The sequence below is a fragment of the Callorhinus ursinus genome, unplaced genomic scaffold, assembly GCF_003265705.2.
Source record: "Callorhinus ursinus isolate GAN/ISIS: 27379988/994484 unplaced genomic scaffold, GSC_fseal_2.0 scaffold7, whole genome shotgun sequence".
Lineage (NCBI taxonomy): Eukaryota > Metazoa > Chordata > Mammalia > Carnivora > Otariidae > Callorhinus > Callorhinus ursinus.
Window position 1 is genome coordinate 53,189,847 of NW_027397069.1, and position 17,663 is coordinate 53,207,509.

At 39.9% G+C, this 17,663-nt stretch overlaps 1 protein-coding gene across 2 annotated transcripts in view; it reads right to left on the bottom strand.

Moving 5' to 3' along the window:
• The window catches only part of SUCLA2 (succinate-CoA ligase ADP-forming subunit beta), a 58,699-nt gene that overhangs the window by 40,844 nt on the left and 192 nt on the right, over nucleotides 1–17,663 (bottom strand). Inside the window, exons 1-2 of one of the 2 annotated variants that reach the window (XM_025874887.2) lie at nucleotides 5,990–6,141; nucleotides 489–669 (exon numbers count right to left, since the gene is read on the bottom strand). In XM_025874887.2, coding sequence (XP_025730672.1) covers nucleotides 489–669; nucleotides 5,990–6,079 — 271 coding nt within the window. In that variant the 5' untranslated portion in view covers nucleotides 6,080–6,141. Of the gene's footprint in view, nucleotides 1–488; nucleotides 670–5,989; nucleotides 6,142–17,663 lie in introns of those variants that run through there. The other variant, XM_025874890.2, reaches the window with a different exon arrangement.

Here is a 17,663-nt window from a genome sequence, read left to right on the forward strand (position 1 = left end):
TGCTCTCATGGAGCTTACAGTCTAGGACTCAGCTTCTCCCCTCCCTCGCACCACCTTGGTTCCATACTTTTCCTGTCAAAGAAAGTCAGGGGAGGAATATTAGACTTGTTTACAATCACATAAACAGCTAAGATTTTCTTCACTATTTCCTTGAAGAATCATCACAGACAACAGTCTTTTAAGCTTCAGAATATTAAACAGATCTTCCTTCCCCATAACTATATTCCAACTAAAAACAAGACTTTAAAGGCTTCCTAATTCCAATATAATTGGTTCTTAAGTTACTAACTCTGTGGGAGCTCATAATAATCTCATAATAATTTTAGAATGTCAACAATCATAAAGTTCCACCTTCTCTTTTAAATAAATAAAATTCATTTTTTAAAAAATAAAATAAAACCTATAAGCTGTTATAAACTCTAAGTAAAGTTCACATCTTATCAGAAGTGCCCATGTCAAAGTGCCTTAAGTTTTTCTTAAGTTAGTACCTAATTTTTTGGCAACTGCATAAGCTTCATCTGGTGATTTTGCCACATGTCCTTTGGGAATGGAGACACCAGCTTCTTGCAACAATTCCATACTCATGTATTCATGTAGTGAGAGATTCCTTTTTTGCTGCTGCTGTATTTGTAGTCCATGGTTGTTAAAAAATCCAGAACTTCCCAGAACCTAAAGAAATTGGGGACATATTATATATGACAGCAATTTGGAACTTATTAAAAACACCTTCTCAAAATATTTTTATATACAGTACTTGGTTCTTCATAACTGTAATAAAACTGTTACATTAAATCATCAAAGAATAACATTCAGAGTACCTAAATTATAACCTAAGAGCTAACCTACCAGCTAAATATCAAATGTTACCCTTGTAGTTTCAACTATTTTCTCATCATGTCTGGTCTTATTTGAGCTCCACTACCATATCCCTAATGACCTACAGAGCATTTCTACCTCAATGCCAAATTCAGCAGATCTAAAAACAACCTCATCTTTTCCAACAAACCAAAAATCCTTCCCAGCTTTCTTCTCTCCACCATTCTTCCAGCACCAAACAAATCCCTTGGCACTAGATATGTGGTACTTAGTTGAGTGATAGTTGAGTGATTACTCTTTCATACACACAAGACTCAAAACCCTGGTTTCATCTGTAGTGATCACTGTGGTGTGCTACTCAGATTCCCCTTTCATAGCCCAGCTGCTGGGAGTCCGGGCTACTGACAGCTCTCAGCTGAGCCCTCTCATTGGCTTCTTTGCCCAAAGTCACACCTTCCCATGTCAGCCTGCATCCAATGACTGGTCAATGGGGGTTGAGGTAAGGATATAAAGTCCCAGCACCCTTCCCCCATTTGGGATAATTCTGAAGGACCATCTCAGTTCCAGATATCCCACAGGAAAGGCAAAGGTTCCTACTGCAGCTGTACCACATTTCTACTTCTCCCTCTACTCAATCCTCCTCCCTTCACTCCCCCATAGGTGTTGATCCAGATACCACTTTCCAGTTGACTTCCTCAATGAAACTCTCTATTTCATAGCCCGCAAATATCATCCAAATTCCTCAATCCTATCAACTTTATATGACAATATGTAGAACAAATTAAGTGCTATGAAAGCCCTAGAAGAATGAACTGAAATTACACATTTAAGTATTAGCCATACATTTCCATTCTCTACACAGGAATGCAGAATACTGAAACACAGCTCACATGAAACACACAATAGCATAAGAACTGAATTTAAAGGGATCACAGTCTATTTCTTTTTAATATAAAAGATTGGAAACCATTAACTAATAGTCCATGTTATAGACAGTTAAGAGGGTCAGAAATGCGCAGTGCTGCACTATCAACTATTGCTTTATTAAAGTCTTTCTTGAAGGGGGTTCATGAGCCATCTGCATCAAAATTACCTGGGATGTGTCTAAAAATGCAGATTCTGGGGCCCCACTCTCATTTACAAAATCAGAATCTGTGGAATGGGCCTCAGGAAATCTGCATTCATACCAAGTCATTCACCTGATTCTTAAGCACCCTACAGTTTGAGAACCACTAGTCTAAAGTCAGTCACACCTAGTAACAACTTATTTGATTCATCTGGTAAGCTAAAATTCTGAATAACATTTCACCAGAGTAACTCAACTCCCTGATTTAGTGTCACTTCAATATTAAAAACCAGCAATAACACATTCTGCATGGAGCACTGGGTGTTATGAACAAACAATGAATCATGGAACACTACACCAAAACAAATGATGTAATATATGGTGATTAACATAACAATAAAATTTTAAAAAATAAAAAATAAAAACCAGCAATATCCCAAACCATTCAGTACACATCTACTTTCTGAAATCCCATTCCTGGGTATATACCCAACAGAAATGAGTGCTTAGTCTACCAAAAGGCATATATATAAGAATGTGCATAGCAGGCTTATTCATAATAAAAAGTGAAAATGACCCAATCTCCCATCAACAGAATAAAATATGGCATATTCATATACTAGGATATTACAGAGCAATTTTTTAAAAATACCTGTTGCTCACAAAACAATGGATTAATCTCAAAAACATAATTTTGGGGCGCCTGGGTGGCTCAGATGGTTAAGCGTCTGCCTTCGGCTCAGGTCATGATCCCAGGGTCCTGGGATGGAGTCCCGCATCGGGCTCCCTGCTCCTAGGGAGCCTGCTTCTCCCTCTGCCTCTCTCTCTCTCTCTCTGTCTGTCTCTCATGAATAAATAAATAAAATCTTTAAAAAAAAAAAACCATAATTTTGAGGAAAAGAAACCAAACACAAGAATACATACTTTTTATATAGTTCAAAACCAGTCAAAATTAGTGATAGAAGTCAGCCAGAAATAGTGGTCACCTTCTGTTGGGGAGTAATAATAAGGAGAGAGGATACAGGTGCTTCTCAGTGCTGAAAGTATTACATATCTTGATCTGAATGGTGGCTACACAAATGTATACATACATAAAAATTAATCTAGCTACCCAAAGTTGTACACTTTATATAAATTATACCTCAAAATAACAATAAAAATAAGGGGGGAAGGGGAGTACCTAGCAGAGCTTGGTAAAAATAATTACACACTCTATTTTTTGAAGGCCTATATACCAGACACTGTGCTAGGGATGCTGAAAGGATAAAACCGACTTGGTCTCAGGCACAGAATTCATTTAATGTAAATGAGCATGTAAACGAACACCTACAACACATATAAGAGCATTCAGAGTCATTACGTAGCACCTAATTAGCTGGACAGACTAGAAAAAATACCGTGGAGGCCTGATCCCAGTTTGAAAATAAAAAAACTTGGGGCTCCTGAGTAGCTCAGTCAGTTAAGCTCCCGGTTCTTGGCTTCAGCTCAGGTCATGATCTCATGGTGAAATGGAGCCCCCAGCAAGCTCCAGGCTCAGCTGGAAGTCTCCTTCCCCTCTCCCTCTCCGCCTGCCCCCTCCCCACTCACAGGTGCACTCTCTCACAAACAATCTTTGAAAAAAATCAATAAACTACTATCTATAAAGGACATTTGAGAACAACTTGAGAAATCTAAATCTAAATTTCCAAAGTATGATAATTACAAATTTCCTAAATATGATAACTATGTTGTAGATATTTAGGAGAATGTCCTTATGTTTAAAAGGCATGTGCTCGGGTGCCTGGGTGGCTCAGATGGTTAAGCATCTGCCTTCGGCTCAGGTCATGATCCCAGAGTCCTGGGATGGAGTCCCGCATCGGGCTCCCTGCTCCTTGGGAGCCTGCTTCTCCCTCTGCCTCTCTCTCTCTCTCTGTCTCTCATGAATAAATAAATAAAATCTTTAAAAAAATAAAATAAAAGGTGTGTGCTCAAATACTATGTAGGGATGAAGTGCCCACACCTGCCACCTATCTTAAATGGTTGAGCAAAAATAAATGAATGTAATTTTATACATACATATATATAAACATATATATATGCACATGAATAATTTTTTAAAGATAAAGAAAATGTGTGAAAGCAATATATGTGCTCACTGTACTATTGCTGGAACATTCTATCAGTCTGAAATTTTTCCAAAAAAAAGTTCAGGGTAAACCAATGACACAAAGCTCTGAGTATATTTTTAGTTTCTTACAAATATCTATATTCACAAAGAATCAGTAGTACTCATAAGGTAATGCTGCTGGCTTTTATACCTCCTTAAAGGTTTTTTAATATCTCAAGTGTTGATAATCCTTTCCTTGCACCACTAGAAGTTATGACTTGAAATATCAGTTTTTTAATTACCCTGGTAATAAATATTCCTGAAGAATCACAAGGATTCCCACACTGAAGTCTTTGTCTTTCTCCACATTATCACTTAGAAGATTCCTACTGCCAAAAGACCACCAACTCCTGGCCAAATCCCTATACCACCACCCATTTAATCAATCATTCACCTAATTTAAATCATTAATTCAAAAGTGGGAAAATGTAGTTACTGGAGAACGTGATTCACGACAACTGAGAAAATATTTAAAATTAGTTCATCTGCTCATAACCTGAACTATTTTATCAGATAAACACTGGACAAAAGTCCCCCAGAGAAACTAGGAGGGTCATAGAACTAAACAAAATGTTTAAGAATATTTGCTAAACTGTGTGACCTTGAACAATTTTCCTAGGATCCTGCACCTCTGTGTCATCTACAAAAGCAAGGGGTTATATTAAGGGCCTTCCAAATTCTAAATCTGTATTATTTAATGTGTGGGTGGAAGAGATGTTAAGACAATATACTAGGCACCTCCATATGGAAAGACAAGAGCTTTCAAAAGAATTTCCAAAAGGACAGATAAAAACATATTTGTTCACCACATCCTCATTTTCTAAAAACAAGACAGCACTCTTATTTAAGACTCCTAAGAAGGAAGTTCAAGGCCAAAAAAAAAAAAATCACTTCTCCTATTAAGAAGCATACTCATGTAATTCACTGCCTCCAGGTTTAGGGAATAAAGAAAAAAAAGTCTAAATCAATTCATTTTTGTCATGTCTAAGGAGTTAATTTCAGAACATAATCTAAAACTCTGGAATTGACTTACGAAGCCTATCATGCCCTTTCACAAGTTTCTTGGTGTCAACGCTGGAAAGAACAGGCCAAGTCTTCCGGAAAAAATTGAGGAGCAGACTCAAACACACAGGCTTTGGAGCCAGACAGTTCTGGAATTAAGCCTTAGCTTTGACCCTACCTGCTTTGTGACGGAGCGCAAGTTACTTGCTCTCTAAGCCAGTTTCTTCATCAATGAGGAGGATATTAATGACGCCCTTATAGTGCTGCTGGAAAGCCTAACAAACTACAAGTAAAATGCCTAGCTCAGTACCTAGCACACGGTAAACACTCCAAAACAAAAAATCAAAACAGACAAACAAAAACTTGTGATTATGCTATATTCTACCCAAAAATGAAGTGATCCAAAGGGTAACTGTCTTACTTCCCCAGCTGGTAAACTGACAAACAGAAAACAACTACATGGGGGAGGAGGTGGGAAACTGCCCTGCCTCGTCCCAAGAGGCCCGTCAGCAAGCTGGTCCTGTGAAAACATTCCCACCTACGACAGCTCCCAAGGGGCATGAAAGTACATCTGAAGGGCATCTTCCCCTCCCAAAGAAGGGCCACGGATCCCTCTGCCCCCTGCGCGGGGTGTGGGAAAAGCAGCAGAAACTGCCCAGGCCCCCTCACCCGCCTCCCCGCCGCCCCTCAGAAACTGAGAGAGCAGCCCTCCCCGCGGGCTGAGGACGAGAGCAGAGCGGCGCAAACATGGGCCCTCTCGCAGTCACAGCGGGCAGCACTCCAGGGCAAGCCGCCCGCGGGCCCGACTGGGCACACCCATGTCACCCAATGTCACCTATTGCGAAGTGACCCCGAGCCGGGCCTCGCATCCCCTCACACCTCGCCCAGAGGAGCCAGGTCTCCCACCTCGCCCTTTCTCCTGCCGACCCTCGAAGCGAGAGCGGGCTGGGCCGCAATACCTGGGCGGCGGCCCGCAGCGCCGGCCGGGACCCGCGGCTCCTAAGGGCGGCCGTGGCCAATAACCGGCTGTAGAACATGGAGGCCGCCATTTCTGAGCCCGACCCCGTCCCCTCGGCGCCGTGCGCAGGCGCAGAGGCGCGAGGCGGCCGGCGACCCAGCTGCTCCCGACGCGCACTCCAACCCCTGGCTCCACCCATGGCGGGCGGGACCTGGTGTTAACGCTGCAAATGCGGATTCCCTTAGCAGAAATTGCCAGCTCAAGCAAGGATGGGGTGGACGCGCACAGAGCGAACTTTGACCTTTAGATCTCAGCACGGCAGCCTCAATATCCAACCTGTGACCAGAAAGCAACCTGAACATTTCCTGGTAAAGTGGTAAGATGTGGTATTGGAAAAATGACCAGCGTTGCCATCTGTGTGATCTGAACCTCTCTGAGCCTCAGTTGCCTTATCTGTAAGATGGGGTTCATTCAAAAAATAAGTACTCAGTGTCCGCTTTGTGCCAAAGTTTGCGTTGATACAGCAGTGAATAAAACAAAGCGATTCTACCTTCAAAAAAGAAAAAAAAAAGACAATCAGCCACTAGTTACCAATCCAAATGGCACACAGAATCGCCTAGGAAGCTTTAGAAAAATTTCCCTCACCAGACCCACCTGAGGATGGAGTCAGGATTTCTTAGAGCTCTCAGGTGAATGAGAATACACACTAAACATTGAAAACCCTGAGATGAGATGTGTGCCCCATCAAGACTTGACCACTGGACAAATGGCTGGTGCCTATTCTCCTCTGGATATCTAGTTTTATTTATTATTTTTTAATTTATCTGAGAGAAAGCACAAGCACAAGAAAGTGGCAGGCAGAGGGAGAAGCAGGTTCCCGGCTGTGTAGGGAGCCTGTTGCGGGGCTCAATCCCAGGAGTCTGGCAGTCAGCCTTAAAAAATGAAATTGCTTTACTAAGAAACTACTTTTTCTGCAGCAAACACTTTTGTAATTTTTTTCTACAAGGATCTTAGAAACTAGTAGGCAGAATGTATGAAGTAGAATATGCGGAGGTGGAGGGTAGGGGAAGAGTATATGAAGACAGGGGGAAAATTATTCTTCAAGTGCAATGTTATTCTTATGCTTGACCTGTAGTCTCCCACTTTGTCTATCTCTGCCTCTACTTGGAGATTAAGGATGGGCGTGGTGTGCAGGAAAAAGGGGAAGAGAAATTTCCTGAGGGAGAGACTTTAATCCTCTACTTGGAGATTAAGGATGGGCGTGGTGTGCAGGAAAAAGGGGAAGAGAAATTTCCTGAGGGAGAGACTTTAATTTTTTTCACAGTCCCTTAAAATCATTAAATTGTTACACCTGCCACATTTTATTGCCCAGAGCAAAGCCTTATCTAAATTCTCCTATTGGTCAGGTGATGGGGATTAAGGAATGTACCAGTTGTGGTGAGCACTGGGTGATGTATGGAAGTGTTGAATCACTATATTGTACACCTGAAACTAATATAACACTGTATGTTAACTGGAATTAAAATAAAAACTTAAAAAAAATCTTTTAACTCACTTTACAAATAACTTTGCAGTATTTGAAACAAATGTAAATGGGATTATAGAAGAAAGAGCTGACTTGGAAATGTTAGCACTACCTATCAGTGTTAACACCATCTAGATTCGAGAGATTCTAAATATGTAGCCAGTTAGTGAATGCAAACTTATCGACACAGATGAGAAAAGTGGCTGCCATGAATCACATTGAAAATGCAATGGATGAAATGTTGGAGACAGATTCAAACTTAGAAACAAGTATGACAATTCACAAAGATACAGAAAAGAGGTTTGGTTTGTATTTTAAGTCATACAAAAAGAAGGAGGCAAGTTTGAAATGTAGTCCAAATTACTCTTGCTAAATTTTTTTTACAGAGAAATGAAACACTTGAAATAAATTGTCCTACTGTTAACTATAGAATTAATAGAATTACCAAGTGCTGTAGAAACAACTTCCAATATATCGGCTTAAACTTCTATTGATGACTGACTGAATAATGGCGATTTACTGAACACTTAGTTTTTGGTGCCAGATTCTCTTTCTTTTTTTTTTAAAGATTTTATTTATTTATTTGACAGTGAGAGAGACAGCGAGAGAGGGAACGCAAGCAGGGGGAGTGGAAGAGGGAGAAGCAGGCTTCCCGCTGAGCAGAGAGCTGGATGCAGGACTGTCTCCTGGGACTCCAGGATCATGACCTGAGCAGAAGGCAGGCACTTAACGACTGAGCCACCCAGGCACCCTTGGTGCCAGATTCTTACATACATTTTTTTTTCTATCCTTTATTTTACCATGAGACATTTTCACAATTCTCTGGTTTTCAACTTATTCCATTTTACCCGTCCAATCTGTGCCAGAGAAATAAACAGTTACCAGATTTATATAGAGTTTAGTAGTGAAGGAAGAAGGAGTAACAGAGTATGAGACAACTGTATGTTTACACAGGATTTCTCTTAGTTCTTTTAAAGCCTCAGAAGTAATAGTAGGAACACTTACCTAGACCACCCTAGAATGGCAGTAGCAAAAGACAGAAACACATCTTAGTAATCCTCACAGTCCTGCATTTTACAGAAGGGAAAACAGAGGTTCAGAAACAGTAAGTAACTTGCCCAGAGTCATAGCTTTTACTTGATTGTTCCAGCACAACATCTGAACCCAATTCCATATGGCAAGATGAGAATTTGAGAAAACTAAGATTCATATCGTCTTATCATTTTCGTTAACCTTTTACCTTTCACTCCATTTATTAATAGTATTCACTACCTAAAGGAAAGAATGATGGTGCAGACCATCAGAGGACAGACTTTGAGATGTAAATGCAAAGGCTGAGACCTGCAAGAGACTGAACTTCAAGTTTCAAAAGCCAGAACCAAGAAGGACTCAAGGAAAGTTTATGCCTCAGAAATAGAACTGGAATTACCTCTTCCCTAGAGAATATGGAGAGAGGAAAGTGGGAGGGAAGCAAGACACTCTAGTGGTTCCTGGCGGAGGGCCCCTGTGTCATATACTCTCCAATGCCATTGTGTCCAGGATGAAGGGTTATTCTACCACCCCCAAAGAGTTTGGGGGATCTAAAACAAGGGATATTGGAAGAAGACACAAAATCCCCTGAGCACATAGGTGGCACAGAAGTAGAAACCTCTGGCAGGCTGGTATACCCCTGCAAATGGAGCTGAATCATATTCCCAGGATTTGTACCCACCCCACCAAAGCTGGGGAAGCCTGCAATGGCTTCCAGAACCTTGACAGCTATGTAGACAAGCATGGAGAGAAAGCAGGTGGAAACATACAAGGATAGACCTCTAAGGAACAATGACGCAGAGCATATTGGAAAAGGAATGTGACAATAAAAGTCAGCTTAGTTATCTAACAATACCAAAGACTAGCTGTTCCCTGCTCATCTGTCACTGCATTTATCTCCTGGATCTAAGGAGGTGGGAGGGAGATAGATCCTGATTTGCCAGAGGTTGATTTTCTGGCACTTAACGTAATAAGATTAATAATAGAATTCAACTTCCAAGGTACACAAATATTCATATATCTCCTACATATGAAAATATGAAATGAACTTGGCATCACTGCTCCACTGGGAGCAATGTTGAAGGCAGAAGATTTGTCCTGCCCCAGTCTTGTCACACTTCCACGTTCAGGCTCTGAGATAAGGTTGCCTTGAAGAATCTCCAGAACCAGAACACACTCGGTAACATGGTACAGTCAGGCAGGGGGGTGCTTTCAGCCACGCTTGGTTGTTATGTGAGGACTCCAGATTTCTTACTGCCTGATCCCTGGGCACATGTTAAGTCCACATGGACTCAAGGAAACTGTCTTCCAAAAGTGTTAAACAGTATGTCACAAGCCACATACACAACTTCATACATCTGGATGTCTTAAGTAAAAATAAGAGGGAGAAAGTTGACTGAGAGGCCAGCTGTTGAAACCAAGATAGACTGAATGTGATTTTAAAAGGGGCCTGACTAAATTATTAGGCTGGACTGTCTTGAACCAGACTGTAACGAATTCTCTACAGACCCATACGCCAACTAATGACAAAGAATTTGAGGGAAAAAATGAAAGGAAGGAAGGAAGGGAGAAAGAGAAAGAAAGTCATTATTTTCGTGCATCTGAGTTATGATGTGAGTTCAATTTGTTAAATTTAAATTCTGCCTTAATGCATACAACATCATGCTGCGTAAAACCATCAGGTGGGTGCATGAGTTATATACAGCTTTGAATATCAAACACAGGACAGGCTGGGAGGAGAACAGTGCTTTCCCAATAAAGCCTGGAATTGGGCAGGGAAGGGGCCCTTGTGCCTGGCTACCCCACCCTTTAGCTGGGAATCTGAATAAACTAGGAAGGAGATGTGGCAATACGAAGCTCTGTTAGGTTCTAATGCTGCAGGAACTGCTGGTATACCTTGGTCACCTAGTTGGAAACCCTGCAGAAGGTAATTGTGATATGTGAATTCTCTAAAATAGAGTGACAACTAAGTGGGTTGATTTACACTTCTCTTGTATGATTCATAAACATCAATCAGTTTGGTGTCTTTTTCCCTTCATCACTATTTGTATTTCATGTGAATCATGCCACCTTTTTACATATACATAAATACTTCAGGAAAAAATTGTTTTCTAGTTTGTTTAAATACATTGAAACTATTTTGTTACACTGATAATTGATGTGAAATGTTGGGGTTTGGGAGCGAACGGTCAAGAAGGAATTCTTGAGACATCTTTGGTGCAAAAAGGGTGGTTTTATTAAAGCACAGAGACAGAACCCGTGGGCAGTTAAGAGCTGCCCTGGGGTCATGAGTGACTGATTACATACTTCCAAGTTGGGAGAGGGTTAGGGATGGTGTAAATCTCTAAGGAATTTGGAAGCAAGGTATCCAGAACCTTGAGAGGCTAGCTGTTGTTAGGAAAAGGTCATTTACTTTTTTTTTTTTTTTTTTTTTAAAGATTTTTTATTTATTTATTCGAGAGAGAGAGAATGAGAGATAGCACAAGAGGGAAGAGGGTCAGAGGGAGAAGCTCCCTGCCGAGCAGGGAGCCCGATGCGGGACTCGATCCCGGGACTCCAGGATCATGACCTGAGCCGAAGGCAGTCGCTTAACCAACTGAGCCACCCAGGCGCCCAGGAAAAGGTCATTTACTACTGTCCTGTAAAACCCTAGTCAAGAGACTCTTCAGATGTTTATCAGTTTGCTGTAAGCTTGGAGGATTATTGCTAGCAGATATCTTGCAGTGGGTAGAATGGGTAGAGATAAAGGGAGTTGCCAAGGGACTTTCATATGTTAAAGTAGACTTAGAGGATCCTGGAGGTCAGGCTAATGTCAAGCTAAGCTTGCCTTTTGCCTTTAGCCAAGTATTAACATTGAGGCAGTGAGTTCCTGGAGGAAGGTCACACTGCCTGTCCCAAATACTTATCAATGGGCTGTAAGTTTAAGGAAGTTTTTTTTTTTTTCTTTTGCCTTTGTTCTCCACATCAATAATGAGGAGAGAAGCTTCTGTTCACGTATTCATCTATTGGGCACTTACATGTCAGTCACTGCTCCAAGTCCCCAGAACATTGAGATCAAAGACATTCTCCTTGACCTCAGTGCGTCTTGGGCCTGATACTATTCTTTTTTCACATCTTTACACAACTCTTCAAAGCATAGGTTAAGACCAGCCTGTAACATGTAAACAGACTTTATTGAAGGCTTCAGGATAGTAAAATGGAATTATAAACCCAATAAAGGAAAACTTTAAACTGGCTACTAAATGTGACTCCTGAATGTCACAGGCTGTCCTTGCCCACCACTCCCTTTAGCCCCTGACTTCCTACTATGTGTTAGGAGTAGCCTACTCTCCTTAACAGGATGCCTGTGACCTTGAACACACACTCCCCCCGCACTCCCAGCTCAGGCTCCATCCTAAGGCTAGCTCCCAGGAAACACCATAATCTCCAGAGAACAACTCCACACACAAGAATGACAACTTTTAACATCGGTAAAATAGGGCAGCTTAGCTCTGTGCTGCCTTGAAGCTCTCCACTGCTGAACTGCCAGCTCAACTTTTTCTTTCCACAACTCCACATTGCATTTTTCTTTTTTGGCTTTTTTTTAAAGTTAGATTAGATTATTGAGGCATTATATACATATAGTAAGTTTCACCCATTTTAGTGTATAATTCTTGAGTTTTGACAAACACGTAGCCATGTTATCGCTGCCACAATCAAGATATAGAACAGTTCCTTCACCCACATCTCTCATGCCCTTTTAGTCAACCTCCTCACATGCTCAGCCCCAGGCAAAGCTGAACTTTTTGCTATGTCTATAGTTTTGACTCTAACAGAATGTCATAGAAATGGGATCATACACATGGTAGCTTTTTATATCTGATTTCTTTCACTTAGTATAATGTAAGTTTATCCATGTTAAATGGATCAGAAGTTTGTGCCTTTATATTGCTGAGTAGTTTTCTATTGTCTGAATTTACTACACTGTATGAATGTACTACAGTTGATTTATCCCTTTGCCAGTTGAAGACCATTTGAGTTATTTACAGTTTTTGATTATTATGCATAAAGCCACTAAAACATTTGCATACAGGTCCTGAAGATAACATAAGTTTTCATTTCTTTTGGGTAAATATCTAAGAATGGGATTGCTGAGTTGTGTGATAAACCTATGCTTAACATTATATGAAACAATAAATTGCTTTCCCCAAAGTGGCTGTACCATTTTGCATTCCCACCAATGATGTGTGAGAGTTCTTTTTTTATAAACTTTTTTAAAGATTATTTATTTTGTGTGTGTTTATAAATCACTATTTTATTTTTTTAAGATTGTATTTATTCATTTGAGAGAGAGACAGAGAGAGCACAAGCAGGGGGAGAGGGAGAGGGAGAAACAGACTCCCTGCTGAGCTGGGAGCTCCATTGCAGGAATTGGGGATCATGACCTGAGCTGAAGGCAGATGCTTAATCATATGAGCCACCCAGGCACCCCCTTATTTATTTATTTGACAAGAGATTTGTGTAAGAGTTCTAACTGGACTTCCAGCATTTGATATTACCAGTCTTTGTGATTAAAAAAAAAAAAAGTATTCATTCTAATAGATGTATATAGGTACCTCAATGTAGTTTAAATTTTTAATGACTCATCATGTTGAAATATTTGCATGTGTTTGCCACCCATATTGCTTTTTTGTGAAATCTCAGTTCAGTAATTTTGCCCATTTATTTATTGGGTTGTTAGCTTTTATTGTTGGGTTTTGAGGATTCCTTACATATTCTATATCCAAGTCCTTTATCAGAAATGTGCTTTACACATTTTTCTCCTAAGTCTGTAGCTTGTCTTCATTTTGAAACATAGTTTATATCTTAGTTAGCTCAGGATTCTGTAATGAAATACCATAGACCGGGCAGCTTAAGCAACAGGCATTTGTTTCTCACAGTTCTGGAGGCTGGGAAGTCCAAGATCAAGGTGCCAGCAGATTCAACTCCTTGTGAGAGCCCTCTTTCTGGTGTACAGATAGCCACTTTCTTCTTATGTCCTCACATGTTGGGGAAAGAGAGATCAAGCTCTCTGGTCTCTTGTAAAGGCATAATCCCATCATGAGGATCCCACCTTTATGACCTCATCTAAGTCAGATTACTTCCCAAAGTCCCCATAATCAAATATATTTGGGAAGGGGTGAAATACAATCCATCCCTAATAGTGTCTCTCAAAGAGAGTGAGTTTTAAGTTTTGATGAAGTCCAAATTATCAATTGTTTTTAACAGATCATGCCTTTGGTGTCCTATCTAGGAAATCTATGCCTAACCCAGATCACAAAGATATTCTCTTATATTTTCTTATAGAAAACTTATACTTTTAGGAGTTTTTATTTAGGAATAGTCTATTTTGAATGAAATGTTGTATGTGGCATCAAGTATAAATGATCTTTTGTTTTTGTTGCTCTAGCACCATCTGTTAAAAAGTCTATTTCTGGCTTCTCCATTCTGTTCCACTGATTTATGTGTCTATGCTTTAATAAATACCACACTCTCCAGGTGCCTGGGTCGCTCAGTTGGTTGGACGTCTGACTCTTGGTTTCAGCTCAGGTCATGATCTCAGGGTCCTGGGATCAAGCCCCATGTCAGGCTTTATACTGGGCATGAACCCTGCTTAGAAGTCTCTCTCTCCCTTTCCCCCTGCTCTTCCCCACTTGTGCTTGCTCTCTCTCTCTCTCTAAAATAAATACATACATACATACATGCCACAGTCTCTTGATTAGTGTGGCATTATCCTGGGTCTTGAATCAGGTAGTATGAATCCCCCAAGTTTTTCTTTTTTCAAAATTGTTTTGATTATTCTATTCCTTTGCATTTCTATGTACATTTTTAAATTGGTCTGTCAATTTCTACTGGAAAAAAAAAGCCTTCTGGTATTTTGGGTGGGATATCATTGAATCCATATAAATCAATTCGAAGAGACGTGACAGTTTAATAATATGTAGTCTTCTGATCCATAATCATGGTATTTCTCTCTTTTTATTTAATTTCCCTCAGTAACTTTTAATAGTTTCCAGTGTACAGGTTTTAACATCTTTTGCTAAATGTATCCCTTAATATTTTATATTTTCCATGATAGTTTTTTAAATTCAGTTTCTGAATTTATTAAATATTATTTACTATTACTTATTTTACAGTAAAGCACTGAAGATCTCCTGTAATTTCTTGAATACTGTACTGGAAGTGAAAAGCAGAATGGTTGTATACGGACTGGGAGCTGTATCTCACTGCCACCGACCAGCATCATAAGAGAGTACCACATTGCATGTCGCTACCCTGGGAAAACATAAAAATTCAAAATTCAAATTATGGTTTTTATTGAATGTGTACTGTTTTCACAGTATCATAAAGTCAAAACACTGTAAATAGAACCATCGTAAGTTGGGGACTATCTGTATATGGAAATATAATTGATTTTATATATTGACCTAGAATCCTATGAACTTGCTAAATTCACTTATTTGTTTTAGTAGCTTTTTTGTGGATTCCTTAAGATTGTCTGTGATTAAAGACAGTTACTTCTTCCTTTCCGATTTAACTATCTTTTACTATTTCTTGATTTTATTGGTTGCACTAACTAGGACCTCAAGCAATGTGATGACTTAAAGTGATATCTTTGCTTCTCTCAAATCTTAGTCTTTCACCATTGTCTTAGTCTGCTAAGGCTGCCATAAGGAAGTACCACAAACTAACTGGCTTAAATAACATTTATTTTCACACAATTCTGGAATCTAGAAGTCTAAAATCAAGGGGGGTTGGCTTTTTCTGAGGCCTCTCTCCTTAGCTTGCAGATGTCTGTCTTCTCCCTGTGTTTTTACATGGATTTTCCTCTGTCTACGTTTGCCTTAATCTCCTCTTCTTTAAGGACACAAGTTATATTGGATCAGGATTCACCCTAATGACCTCCTTTTAACTTAATTACCTCTTTAAAGGCCCTATTCTCTAAATACAGTTATATTCTGAGGTATTGCAGGTTAGGACTTCAATATACAAATGGGGGGGGCCATGACTCAGCCCATAACAACCATTAAATATGATGTTAGTTGTAAGTCTTTGTAAATGCCCTATATCAGGTTGTTAAATTTTTCTTTTTTTTTTTAAGATTTTATTTATTTATTTGAGAGAGAGAATGAGATAGAGAGAGAGCATGAGGGGGGGAGGGTCCGAGGGAGAAGCAGACTCCCTGCTGAGCAGGGAGTCTGATGCCGGACTCAATCCCGGGACTCCAGGATCATGACCTGAGCCAAAGGCAGTCGCTTAACCAACTGAGCCACTCAGGCACCCTAAATTTTTCTTTAATTCTAGTTTGCTTAACTCTTTAAAAAATCATTAATAAGTACTGAATTTTCTCAAGTTTTTTTCTGCATCTATTAAGATGATTGTATGTGTTGGGGCACCTGGGTGGCTCAGTGGATAAAGCAGGTGACTTCCACTCAGGTCATGATCCCAACATCCTAGGATTGAGCCCCACATCGGGCTCCCGGCTCATTGGGGACTCTGCTTCTCCCTCCCCATGCTCTTGTGCTCTTGCTTGCTCTCTCTCTCTCTCTCTCTCTCCCCCTCTCAAATAAACTCTTAAAAAAATGATTATATGTGTTTCCTTTTTCTCTTTTAATATCGTAAATTACATGGATTGATTTTTCAAATATTAAGCCCACCTTGTATTTCTGGGAATAACTCCATTCAGTTATGATATGTTATCCTTTCTATATGTTGCCAATTTTTATTTGGGAAAATATTATAGAACATCTTTGTGGTGTATAACATATTAAAGGGTGTATTTGTGGGTGGAAGGAAACATGCTGTACAAATGTTTAGCCATTTATCAGAACATGAAGAATAAACATATTACTTGAAATATGTAGACAAATATCAGGAATAATAGTTCAAAGAGCTAAAAGTGAAGGAAAGCAGGACTAGTGGATAAAGTCATCCCTACTCATCCTTACTTGTTTTTCTACCATTTGAGTCTTTAAATCATATGCACATTACTTTGGTAGAAGTAAAACCTGATTTATATTAATGAAGAAAAGTAAATCCTCCCCATCCAGAGACTAGTCATTTGTTCATTTTTAGTTCGTTTTCATTACAACTCTGATTCAGCTGCGATTTTTTTGGTCGGTGCATGGTGTGTGAACACCTGGAACAGGTTCTCTCTTTCCTCCCAAATAACTAGCTCCTCCCAGCACAATTTATTGATTGCCCTTAATTTTTTTCCATGTTAATTCTCTCAATAATTTATACCAGGTTGTTTCTATACCATTTGTCCTTGCCCTGGTACCATATTGACTTGAGCTATAGCTAGAATGAATTTACTGTGGTGGAGAAGCTCATCCAAACAAAAAAAGAAATAGGATGTGCACGGCACAGAGGTTTATAGAAGCAGGTGGCTGGTAAAAGCATAGTTTGGAGGAATCTGAGAGTAGATACTGATGTAGAAACTGGAGTTCAGAGCAAATGGTCAAGAAAGAACTCTTGATAAGTCTTTGGTGGTTTTTCTAAAGCAGGAGGACAGGACCTATGGGCAGAAGGAGCTATACTGGGGTTGTGAGGTGTGACTGATTATATACTTTCAAATTGGGAGGTTAGGGACAGCCCAAACCTCCAAGATATTTTGCAAACAAGGTTTCCAGGATGCTGAGGGGGCTTGTTAGGGAAAGGTCATTTACTATGGTTTAGTAAAAACTCTGTCATGAGACCCTTCAGAAGCCTACCGGTGGGCCATATGCTCGGGGGATGATTACCAACATACATCTAGGGGGACAGAGATAAACGAAATTTCCAAAGGAATTTTTGTATTTTAAAGAAGACTTACAGGATGGCGGGCAGCGGGGAATCCTCAGGCTAAGAATACCTCTTGCCCTTAGCAAAGTATTAACATTGAAGAAATTGAGTTCCTAGAGGAATGTCACTCTGCCTGTTTCAAGGACTATCAGTGGGCTGTAAGTAGTAAAGAAATTTCATTTTTCTTTTGCCTTGGTTTCCCATATCAGATATGTTTCGTAAATGTTGAAAGTGCAACAGTAAGTAGCATTACTTAAAACAAAGCCTTGACAGGCAATCCTAGAAGAGGAATCACTAGCTTCATAAGCTGAGACCACCG